The 12,634-nt window shown below is 33.3% G+C and overlaps 1 protein-coding gene across 2 annotated transcripts in view; it reads left to right on the top strand.

Moving 5' to 3' along the window:
• Window positions 1-12,634, top strand: part of LOC120327594 (plexin-B2-like) — a 51,187-nt gene that overhangs the window by 1,026 nt on the left and 37,527 nt on the right. For both annotated transcript variants that reach the window (XM_078114842.1, XM_078114843.1), the window contains exons 2-13: window positions 570-774; window positions 2,671-2,888; window positions 3,691-3,901; window positions 5,088-5,289; window positions 5,481-5,632; window positions 6,388-6,489; window positions 6,686-6,856; window positions 7,524-7,649; window positions 8,854-8,954; window positions 9,660-9,780; window positions 11,423-11,585; window positions 11,866-11,959. In XM_078114842.1, coding sequence (XP_077970968.1) covers window positions 570-774; window positions 2,671-2,888; window positions 3,691-3,901; window positions 5,088-5,289; window positions 5,481-5,632; window positions 6,388-6,489; window positions 6,686-6,856; window positions 7,524-7,649; window positions 8,854-8,954; window positions 9,660-9,780; window positions 11,423-11,585; window positions 11,866-11,959 — 1,866 coding nt within the window. The remainder of the gene's footprint in view (window positions 1-569; window positions 775-2,670; window positions 2,889-3,690; window positions 3,902-5,087; window positions 5,290-5,480; window positions 5,633-6,387; window positions 6,490-6,685; window positions 6,857-7,523; window positions 7,650-8,853; window positions 8,955-9,659; window positions 9,781-11,422; window positions 11,586-11,865; window positions 11,960-12,634) is intronic.

Here is a 12,634-nt window from a genome sequence, read left to right as displayed (position 1 = left end):
AATATGACATTAACCTGTTTGGTTCGGCTTTGGTGATATGTCGTCTGCCCAGTTGCAGTCCGCTAATCTTCGTATCTTCATATTTAATTTTTTTTTTCAGAGCTTAGACAATTGCCCCACTTTTTAACCTATCCAATCTGAAAGAAATGGAATCAAAATTAGTGCTTTTACAATGACATGATAGTACCAGTAGTCCATTAAGTACTTGTATATAATACTCTTGTTTCACATTGTAATAGTACTTGATAAACTGTATACCCAGCGGTCGGATTCAGCATTTAGGGGATTTGCACATGTTTCGTGTGTGTCCATTCCTAAAATGTCATGTTGGATGTTAGACGACCGTAACAAATAGGTTATGTTCATCCACAGCTGTCATATTTGGAATTTTGAAAGTTATGTATTTGAATTACCGTAAAGTGTGTCCTGTAAATGCGAGATATATACATTTTCTGAAATGAAGGAACGTGGTGTTAGTTAGTTCGATACAAAAGAAAACTCTCACTTGAAACAAATTGTGATTCCTACTTCTGTGTCTGTTCATTATTAATACTCAAATTGTAATTCAGAATTTACCAACTTTCCAAAGACATGTCCACAAGTTCTCTCAATCAAGTTGATACTGGACCAGTGAATGATTCAGTTCAGTGTTTACCTTATGGCAAGCAATGTGAACCAAATCAGAATGTTTTGAAGCTCAGCGATAATTATAACAAACTTTTATTAATGGATATTGACAGAGGAAGATTGCTAGTTTGTGGAAGTATTTATCAGGTATGTATTCTCATTTATCCCATTAATACTATCTTGTACCAATATCATTGTATCAATGGCCAAATACAGATTAAAACAGGGGTTCTGAACCTGGGATTCTCGAACCCCAGGGGTTCACGAGGATATTTCCAGGGGTACTTTGATAACAGTTGAGTTTCCATGCATTGCTATTTTTTAATATCCTTTGTTAATGTTATGACGCAACAATGTGAAATCCATGACTTTGCAGCCAAACTGAAATCTCAAAAGACAATGTGCTACAATCATTGCAGAAAGTGATATGCTGATTGAAACCTGACAGAGATTTTAGGAATTCATTAATTGGGCTGGAATTTAGTTGTTGTTACAGCAAATTGTTAGTCAATATATTACGCCTTTGTTTTATGTCTGAGAACGGTTTAATTTTTATATATTTTTCTTTGTTCATACTATCTATTCATACTATTTGTATTATTAAACTTGGAAGAGTAGAATTCAACAATATCAGTTTAATTTGATATCTCTCTAATCATTGCTTAGTGTTGAAGAAAGTTTCATGATATTGACATCTGGAAAAATGGGTGCTTCCGCAGTGTGTGTACCAGGTTAGGGTTAGGGCATAATTTTATACCGATTTTCCTTAATTTAGTTCTATTACGAGTTCAGGGACTGTCTATGTTAGCCAAGTAAATATTCCCATGCCCATAGGCTTCAGTTCCTTTACACAATTTGGCGAACGTAATTAGTTACCTTTATTGGCACACAAAGCTAACTTCTAGAGTGCCGAAAAATGTTTTAAAAATTGCAGACACTCAAGAATTTAGTTTTAGAAATATTTCATCGTTGCTAAATACCATAACCTGAAATGACATACTCCTATAATGACTCTTACTTAATCTCCATAAAGAATTTACATTTTTCTCTCTCAAGATAAGAGGATTATGTTGTGATTGATTGGCAAAAACTAGGTTTTGTAATTGCCGCTTGTGTCCAACAATATTTGATTTTCTGTAAAATTAGAAATCCTCTCATTGGTGGAATATTAAAACAACAAAATATATATGAAATTGCTAGTTTTTCCTTCTCGTTTCATTTTTAATTGGTGGTTATGAATAGTGCTGTTATTTTCCCGAATACCTGAGGATTTCTAAATTGAATCGATTTGTCATTTCCAAGGTCACTGATTTTTTTCCTCTAAGCAAGGATTAGAGAGATATCAAATTAGCCTGATATTGTTGAATTCTGCTATTTAAGTTTAATTATACAAATAGTATGAATAGATAGTATATATGCAATATTTACCTAAAAATCTATTTACATTCATTCAGTTTATTTGGGAATGGCCCAAATGGTCATTCAGATTTTCATTCTTCCAATAATTTCTATTTGGACACAAGATGTTGTCATATCACCTGGTACTGAGAAAAACATACGTCGATTTTAACAACATTACGTCCGTGAAAATCCCATGTGTTATCAAATTTCAACTCAGAAACTCTCCCTGGCTGTGTCAATCCTCGTGGATATTTTAGATCATCAATTTCAGACTTTCAGACTTATATTGCAATTGTTTTAAAATATGAACACCTCAACAACACTGCTCCAGTCAAATTTTAGAACAGTGGTTTTCAAGCTTATCAATCCCCCCCAAGTCAAGCGCCCTACCTCAAAAATATCTAGCTAACAATAAGCTACAAATAACAGATAGTTTCATCCAAAAAAAAGGAATGTAAATATTCAAAATAAGATGGACAAGATCAAATCAAAACAATTTTTATTTTTGATTAGCTCCATGCCCCCTTTAAAAATTGTTTTCGCCATTCCCCCCCCCCCAAGTGTAGGGGCACCCACACCGTTAAAGAACTACTGTTTTATAGTATGTTTATGAACTAATAATTTTCAATCAAAATTTTTCAGGGTATCTGCGAGGCACGTTCCCTCAATGACATATCCAAAGTTGTATCCGACAGAAGCTGCAGTGTGGAGGATTGTAATTATATATTTACTATTAAAGACTACGTTTCATGTATCGATGAGGATTGCACAACGTTTGGTGTAATAGCTGAAGGACCAACTGTTTTTAATCCAATACTTTATGTTGCAACAACAGTTGTCAATTATAAAAGCAGCTACAGGTATGAAGAACTTTATGTAGGACTAATTTTATTTTATTGGGCATTTCCAGGGGCTTGGTTTTCTGGGTCGGAAACTCCCCTTCCTTTTAAAATGTTAAAAAAAAAAATGCTTGAAACCCTTTTTTATAGACTCAAGATTCCTGACAACCCACATTTTATGAACTGACATGTTCTGACTTCCTTTTAAAATGTTAAAAAACAAAACATTTTTCTGTATCAAACATATCAATTTTTTGAAGCTTGCAAAGCTTTTTATAGACTCAAGATTCCTGACAACCCACATTTTATGAACTGACATGTAATCTTTGACGGCATCTAGAATTGTAGCTGACAATAAAAAGTTTTACAACAACCCATAACATGACATAAGATATCATTTTTAATCTATGTGAATTGGCTGTGATTTAGTTAGGTCTTCACTGTAATAAATATATTCCTTTGGTTGCATTTGTTGGCTTTTCATTATTAAACATGACACATAAAATAATTGAAGGAATCACTTTTAAAGCTAAACTAAATATTTATAGAAGACGGCTAAATGCTCTTATCCCCCATGGATTGAATACCGGTAATTCACGCAACTGAAATATCATTATCAACTGAAAAATTGTCTGTTTTAACGAGTGACGTGACCATGATGACTGTTTCAGAAGCCGTTTTATGGGTATTTTCAATTTGTGATTTTGGAACCTCTCTTAAAATTTTAGTGGCGCCCCTGGTAACATGAATTATAGGAGTTGGAGAACCATTTTTGCCAATAAACAAAATTGCTTGTCCATAAAATTCTTTATCAATATTACAGAATAGAAGAAGTCGGTGCCATTTCTAAAAGAAGTTTACATGTTGATCCAGATCGTGAAAACAAGTTATTCTTGTGGGCAGTCCACGATAAAAAATCATACGCTGCAATTCAGGAAAAAAATTTCAAGAAATATTTCAAATATGGATTTCAAACTGATGGAGAAGATGGATTCGTTTATTTCTTGTTTCAGAAGATTGAAGGACAAATAAAGGTGAGAAATACTTTTGACTTTCAGAGAGAGACTATGTTATAGTATACTCACATTTTTAAATATTGAATCCTATCAATATTGTGTTTAAATAAAAATAATATGCTATTTATACTGTAGAGATTTAGGGTTGAACATTCGTGCCAGTAATGGTAATTTTGTAAAAATTATGATCTTAAATTCCTAATCTTGATCTTCTTCTTTTATACACTTACATGGTAACAACCACATGTTACAATTGAATGTTTGAACACAGTCAAAATAGTTTCCGGTATATTCAATACGATAAATTTAAAATTTTAGGAAAAATTGGAATATTTTATTATAAAATGTGTAATTTTGATCTACTTCATTCAATTTTGATTCAAAATAAAAAAATTAAAACCATTACAAATATACCTTCATTTCTCTGTACCGCAATATCACATCCTTATCAGTATAATTCTGTGTTCGAAACACTTTTATCGTAATGAATTTGGAATAGTAAATAAATCTTCTTGACCTTTTTACAACAATTACATTGGTAGTCTGTTAATTATTAATCACTTTTAGTCAATTTCCATCAAGTATGCTTGTGATTAGTTAACTCACATTGTTCAGTGTTTGCATTCAACTCTTCCATTAGTAAATTTTTCAGCTTTTTATTACTTGGCTTGAGACCTCGCATTCCAGAAACTTTGAAAATTGCTAAACCCTTTTACTTGATTGATCCAAGTATGTTGCTTCACACTAACTCTAATGTATTCTCATATATAAGGCTTCTGAGAATCTGCAGTCTCCTTGTTTTTTTTTAAAAAGCCATCTTTGTCTTTGCTTTAGCATCCTTCCATTATTATAGTGTGTCCATTTAAAAATTGCTTAATGAATTTATCGATACCACATATTGTTTTGACCCTCACAGATGTATTGAATGAAGTAAAAATACTTTACTTCAAAACAATTCAATACAATTACTGAATAATATCAACAAATCTGGTTAGATATATTGAGAACTGACTTCATAGCAAATTTGAATTGTAAAGAAACTTTATTGACACCCTGTATGTTTACAAATTCACAGTTCAGAAGCAAAGAGAAAGGACTTGTAGTTTTTAGGATTAACATTAACATATTTATAACCCCAACTGATAGCAGATTTTATGTGTTAAAATTTAACTTTTATTTCTATTTTATTTTTGTGTTTTCTCAGAAAACAATAATCTCCAGAGTCTGCAAAAAAGATATTTATTTTTACTCGTATATTGAAATGTCATTAAAATGCGAGATGGGACTATCAGCTTGTCGACACAACGATGAACTGGTTGGTGCATTTTATCAGAAGAAAGCAGGAACAACTGATTTTGCTGTAAATGGGTTGGAAGACGGAGTTTTGCATGTGATGTATAAAAATGGTGAGCTCAATATAACTTGTAACACTTTGGTAAATCAGGTAGGATAACATGCTCAATTAACCTTCCAAGTTCTGAATTTTAAATTGGGATATAGAGTTATGCACTGACAAGCATTTGTTGTGGGACTGAGATTCCTCAGTTTTGTAACTTTTTTTTAAGTTATAACTCAATTTCTTTGAAACATGTTTCAGGGACCAGATCTTCTCTCTGTATGTACACATTGAAAGATTTGAATGCAGCATTTGATGAGACGATCATTGCTTGCTATAAATACAAGGGAAACAGAACGGAGTCGGGTGGTCCAGAGATTGCTACTTCAACAAAGCAGGAATGCAGTGCCAATGTAAGTCTTATTTCTTCATTATATGTATGTTTTTCCCGAGCATCAATTTCCTTGTTTATTTCCCTAGCAATGACCAATCAGCGAATTTTAAATCTGATGACCACAGTTGTCCCAAAAGTTGATTTTGTCTTATCTTCCCAAATTCATAAAATGATTAAGTCTATTAAAATTAATGTGCAATAAATACTGGATATATCAGACATTCAGTGCTGCTTGGGTCATTTATGTGCTTCAAAACAAGTTTATCACATTTGTTAGGTCTACATATATTATGGATCTTTACCTTGTTGGAGACAAAGTGGACCTATGTATTGTTTTGTTATTATGTTGATGTTGTTAGTATTACACTTCTTGTTGTTGTGATAAAATCACTTATATCATTAACTGCTGGAGTATTTGCTCTGAAATTTTCAGTGGTAGATAATTGTTGTTGTCGCTGAAAGGCTAATAATTTTTTCATTTCAAAAATTTCTGTGAGCTTTATTGGGTTTGTTTTTCATTTTGGAGTTTTGTATCACAGCGATATTCATTCGATCGTGCGTCGATAGAATGTTTCTGATCATGTGTCGAGTGTTTACAAGATTTTCCTATTGCGTTTTTGAGAGACACAGTTACATACAGAGACACAATTCGTAAACCTTGTTTAGCGGATGGTCGCCCAGACTTGGTTTACATATTTTACTTTCTTTTTTTGATAGATTGTAGTTTAAATATTCCGTTTTTAATGGTAAAATATTTTCATTCATATTTTTTAGTATTGGATGAGCGAAGATCAAACTTTGGATAACCTAATTTTTAGGACGGATTCTGCTCCAAAACTTGAATATTATCCCGACTTTTCATTTGAAAAAGGAAAGGTGGGTGACGTTTTGTTTCGTTTTGTAAATTTGATTTAAATACATTTTGTCAAGCTGAGTATTCTATTTTTGAATTATCAATTTTATTCTGTTTCATAATTTATAAAAAAAAAAATATTTTTTAAAACAGTGGTTTTCAACCGCTACTTTAAAATTTCATAATAAATTATCCTGATCAAAATTCATGATATTTCAGTTTCGTTGCGGGGCAACTTATCTTCCATCACAAATCACACGAATACCAGAAGTAACAGGAATCTGGTCTTATCATCATCAAGGAGTGAACTTTTCTGCTCTGACTGTAGATTTAACAGATGGTGGAATAAATGTTGCTTTCATCGGGACTCAAGGCGGAGAAATTATAGAGGTATGTTTGGAAGGGCTAGTTGAATATCTTTCGTTTATTCCATGTGTTCAAGGTAGGTCTCCTCAAACTGGGGTTTGCGACCCCACAAGGGGGCAATAATTTTTAGAGGCCAATTTTACACATAGTACTATATTATATCTATTGTACTTTATTAAACTTTTGATTCATATTATTGAAACTAGTGCAAAGCATAAATTGCATGATTTCGAGAGAATATATAGGATCAGAGGAGCGGTGCGCTTGCATATTTCAAACTGTTTATCATTTCAAATGTGAACAAGGGTAGCGGAAAAATGTAATATATTGGAAGAGGTCGCAGGCCTAAAAGTTTAGGAAGTCCTGGGGTACTCCTGAAGTATGCGCACCAAGATGTCGCACAACCTGAACCCTAACCTGGTACACAACCTGAGTTCAGCTTGTGCGCCATCTTGGAGCGCATACTTCAGGAGGTCCAGTCCTGGATTAGACCAATGTTTCCTAACTGGGGGATAAATTTTTCACCAGAGAAGAATTTTGCCATTTTTGGGGAGATATTTTGCTTTGTATCCGCTGTGGTATTGCTAATATTCTTTATAATATAGTACCATTTTTACTCTTTATTTCAGATGTCGAATAATTCAGTTTAAATATTTATTTCATAGTATTTTAAGTTTTCATCTTTCAACAGCTGGATATAAATCACAAGAATAATTACAACACAATAAATGTCGGGCAACCTGTTCTATCGGATCTTATTCTCGATGATGATTCATCATTACCAATACCGCACCTATATGTGATGACAAATTTTTCGGTATGTTGTATTTTTATTTGTATAGAATTGAGATGAATAATATGTAGGCCTATCTGCTTTGAAAGTAGAGGAGGCAAAAAAATGGCTCGATTTATATGGAGTACTATTAGATTGCCAAAGATTACTATTGGGTCTGATATGGGAGTAGTTAATCAATTTTTAATCTGGATTTGTGGTTTTGGATTGTGGAGGAAGCTGTAACCTATCAACAGTTACCTTCACTAGAATAATTTTTTAGATCATTAAATATGAGGGCCGAGATTGGAGTTTGGCCCCTGACTCTGAGTTGAAAACATTGTAAACTCTGAATATCCCTATACCCAATTTCTATACTGAAATCTTTGCGATATGCAAACCTTTTTTGATTTGATAAAAGTATTCTGGAATATTTTGGACTAGTAATTTATTCTGAATTTATTTCCATCTCTATATCTAACCTGTTTACTATCCCTTGTATTGACTATCATCCATCTTAGATCAGTGCTCTTCAACAGGGGTTTCGCGGAACCTTAGGGTTACGCAATACATGCAGTGGGGTTCCGTCAGTTTATAGGGTTCCTTAGGTATTCCGCTTTTTTTTAATGGGAATCATTTCTTGCTTCAGCATGTTGATGCGTCGTTGCAAAGTTGTTTAAAGATTATAGACATGAGTATGAGAATTCAAGAAGATTGCAAAAGAAATGCAAGAACAACCTAGTCATTGAATTTCGCGCTTGTTACCTTCTTTCTGTTTCGCTGTTGAAGTAGAAATATTTGAATTAAAAATATTTCGTGTTACGAGTATTTTGTGTTGTATTTTAATTTTGTTAATTGGGGTTTCCATAAAAATTGAAAAATTATATCAGGGGTTCCACAATAACGAAAAGCTTGAAGAGCACTGTTCTAGATCAAGGGTGTGCAACACCCGGCCCGCAAAGCAATTAAGTGTGGCCCTTCTCAACACTCAGATTTTTCCCCATCTAGCACAGAATCCCAACTTCGAGATATGAAAACCTTCTTTAATATATTTTCAAGAATGTTTAGCGCGTTTATTACTTTTTGAGTTTGTGTACATGCTTTTGTTTCCTTACTCTGATAATCCAGATTTTCCACACTCAACTCAGGGGAGCTTGAAAATACAATTCCAGTAAAAATTCGCTAAACTCTGAATACGACCCTCGTCATTGAAGGTACATCACATGTATTACATTGTTTTACTTCACAGGTATCACACATGAGAGTTTCAGTTTGTGAGCGGCATACAACATGCTCACAATGCCTGGCTGCTAAAGATCCATATTGTGGATGGTGCATACTTCAGAGCAAGTAAGAGCTTATGAAATGCTTTCTGGTTGGGAAGGTTAAATATATTGTGATCATTAAAGTGTAAAAATCAAATTATTTTTGCTATCGCTAATGGTTTAATTTCTGTGGGCCCAACTACTTATCATTCTTCTATGCTTTGTGCTTGTGGATCCGTATGCATATAATGCGAGGATGCTGTAACAAGATTGAAGATAACTATCCTAAGTGATTCAAGAGTAACACATAAATATTTCTGTAACGTTTTGTCTTCTGGATTTTCTGCGGAACGATATGCTATTACTTTGATGCATCTGTGTGTGCACACTTCATGTAATGATGCTATAGCAAGAGAGATGACCACTATTCTTAATGATTCTCTCAATAAGATGAGACTCTCTACATGTATACATGTTATTTTCTCTTTTCCATGCTTTTTTAATTTTGAATTATTAATGGAGAAACTTGTAATATTTTAATAACATTGGACTGAAATTATAAAAACGATATACAGAATTGGATTCAAAATCTGTTTCATTCATTTCAATGTTCTGTCACCAGTCTGCGAAGTCAGTTTATTGGATTTTACTGGTCCACCGGGTAGACAGGTTGGGAACCACTTGTCCCATAAGAATCGGAGGGGATGTGATTCAAGTATTCTAAAATAGCAGTTTATTCATCTCTAGGAGTAGCTCGTTTACTATTTCAAGTTTTTTTTTTTTTTTCTAGATGCATGCCAAAGTCATACAATTGTCAGGACAGTTGGTTGAAGCCTTTTTCTGAGGAATGCATCGAGGCTTCTGTGCCCGAACCATTGGAAAGAACTCTGCAAGGAAATGTTGAGACCAAGGTATGTTGTGTTAAATTTTGTTACTTTCTGAGAAAAGTTTAAAAAGGAATTGAACATTTGGGACAGTTAAACACACCTAAAGTCAAAATACTAATTGTAAAAAGAGAACTAAAGCATGCTTAACATAAACAGAATAAAAAAAGATTCTGAACTCAAGACCAGGAATGACTAATAATTAACACTCACTTACCTACCTGCTTATTGAAACTTATTCTGATAATGAGAAAGGTACTTTTGTAGTATGTGTACCAGGCTAGGGTTAGGCCAATATGTTATACCGGCTTTCCTTATTTTAGTTATATTAAGAGTTCGGGACTGTCTGTGTTAGCCAAGTGAAAATACCCCCTGTCCATAGGTTTCAGTCCCTTTACACAATTTGAATGTAAAGTAGGCGAACAAAATCAGTTACCACCATATTGGTACACATACTTCTTGGATTTTGTTAGTTTCTGAAAAATGTTGAAGAATTGAAATGAACATTTGGGACGATTAGACACACCCAAATTATCACAAGTCACAACGCCGAATAAATAGACTACTTAAACCTTACACTTCATCAAAAGTATTTTAGTTTTTCCAATGAAATATAGATAGACACTCTCTATGTATTCTTGGCAAAACCTTCCATCTTATATATGTTTTGTTTGTTTTGAACCTTGTCTAGGAATTTGTTTACTCTCCTGATTTCATAATCAGTTTATATTTGTATTTATCAATCATTTTATTGTTATGCTGATTATGGAGTCGAAATAAACTTATACTTGTGATACTTTTACGTGTCTATTGTTTCCAAAGAGTGAAGTTGTGTGAAATAAAGAAATTTAAAACTAAGTTTCAATTAGAAATAATGTCATATCTCATATGCTGTTGTATATTCATCAACCATATTCAAATTTCCACATTCTTTCGAGTTTGCCAAGGAGTTGTGTTTCTTGGTCAAAAAAACAACTGTTCAACATATGGTACTGCAGATCTTTTTGATGCATTTATTCCCGAGAGGTTGAGACATGCATTTGTGTATTCTCTAGAGAAGAATGTTATTCTGTGCTTCTCAGAGGCATTTTTTAAAATTTGAAAATAATAAGTTCATTTTGATTGTGTGTTTCGAATTTTTCTATATCACTCGGAGGAGAGAGTCACTTCAATAGGTATATACCAGGGGTTCTCAATATTTTTCCTGTTAGGTTCCCCCCTAAGACCCCCCCTTACATGAATATTCTTTGCTATTTATGTGATATAAAAGTTGGACTACATACAGCCTTTATATAAGTCAGACATGGGCAAAGTACGACCCGCGTGCCAAATGCGGCCCGCTAGATAATTAAATCTGGCCCGCCTTATCCTGCCACAACCAAACTGAAACCAAATTTTGATATTTTAGTTAAAAATAGCTCAAAGAATTTCTTGACATTGCGAATAAAATTAGTTTTGGCACAAGGTTTATTGTTTTCCAGTGTTGTTTTTGTAACACTGTTCATAAAATGTACTTTTTGCGTCGTACTTACATGGCCCGTCAGTCCAGGTGGGCAAAATTTTTGGCCCCTGATCTAAAAACCGTGCTCATCCCTGATATAGATAGTGATATTATGTTGATTTATTTTTTCACTCCAGACTTAACAATATTCTATGCTAATTCTTTCAGGTGTCTCTTCTGCCTGCAAGTCCTCAGGGAACTCCAAACAAATACCAATGTGTATTCAACGATGATTATTCTTCTCCTGTGATTGTTTACGCAATAGATCACGAGAGAATACATTGCAAAGCGCCGCCTAGTGATAGATTACCTGCGAATATTCTTGGAGAAGGTGGGTTATGTTGTTTTTTCCCAACAATTTTTATTTTTTAAAGCTCTCTGCAGGGTTTGTGGATCAATCATTGGATAAATTATTAAGGTCTGTCATGAAATATTGTGAACTAAATTTATCTTTTCATATTTTTTTCCATTTTGACTATGATTAGATACCAGTTTAATAAAGAGCAACTATTTCTATGTAATATTACGAAACAAAATTGTTTCCAAGCATTTTCTAACCATTTGTCCTCGTGTCTTGAAATCATCATGTCATCCAAGTTTTATTTTGTCAGATTATGTGAATGTTACTGTCAGTATCCGATACGATGGAACTACAGATATTGTTTCAACAGTGGCGACGTTCTATGACTGCAATGCTCATGGAAGGTATGTTGACTATTTTATTTATACATGGTTTATTCAGGACTTTTGCTCTAAACAAAGCCCTGCACAAGAAACCACAGATTTTTAATGATATGCAAGGTCGTATTTGCTCATCATTTTTCAATATTTTTGAAGACAAAATGATCATTAAATCACTTGATTTACACATGAATTGTAAATCAAGTGATTTACGGTAATGATCATTTTGTCTTTCGCTGAATATTAGCTCAGTTAGAGTAATCTAAAATTAGTCTTGAATAAGCTGCTAGGCTTAGATAGACTAGTCTGAAATTTGTTATCCTTATTTTCAAATATCATGTTATTGAATATTTTAAACTAAAATGGGTCTTGTTCAGACTTTTAGACAAAAAAATATGAAACATTTCATAAAGGTTGTAAACTTTTTTATATATCAGATATTCAGACATAATGTTATTGGTGTACTGCAGTCGCTATAAGCTAAGGCAGTGGTTTCCAAACTATTTAGTTAAATTCCTCCCTTTCGGCAATTTTGTACCTTTTTATCTCTCCCTCACTATACATGAAAAGTACTTCATTTATTCAAATTTTAATGGATTGTTAGCTATTGTCATGCGGAGGTAGCGTTCTAACTTTTCCATGTGTTAAGTGATTTATTATGTGTGCATATATTATTATGGTAATAACAAAGAACTAAAG

The sequence above is a fragment of the Styela clava genome, chromosome 7, assembly GCF_964204865.1.
Source record: "Styela clava chromosome 7, kaStyClav1.hap1.2, whole genome shotgun sequence".
In the NCBI taxonomy this organism is placed as follows: domain Eukaryota; kingdom Metazoa; phylum Chordata; class Ascidiacea; order Stolidobranchia; family Styelidae; genus Styela; species Styela clava.
The sequence above is the reverse complement of the archived record's forward strand: the minus strand, read 5'-3'. Positions and strand labels throughout refer to the sequence as shown.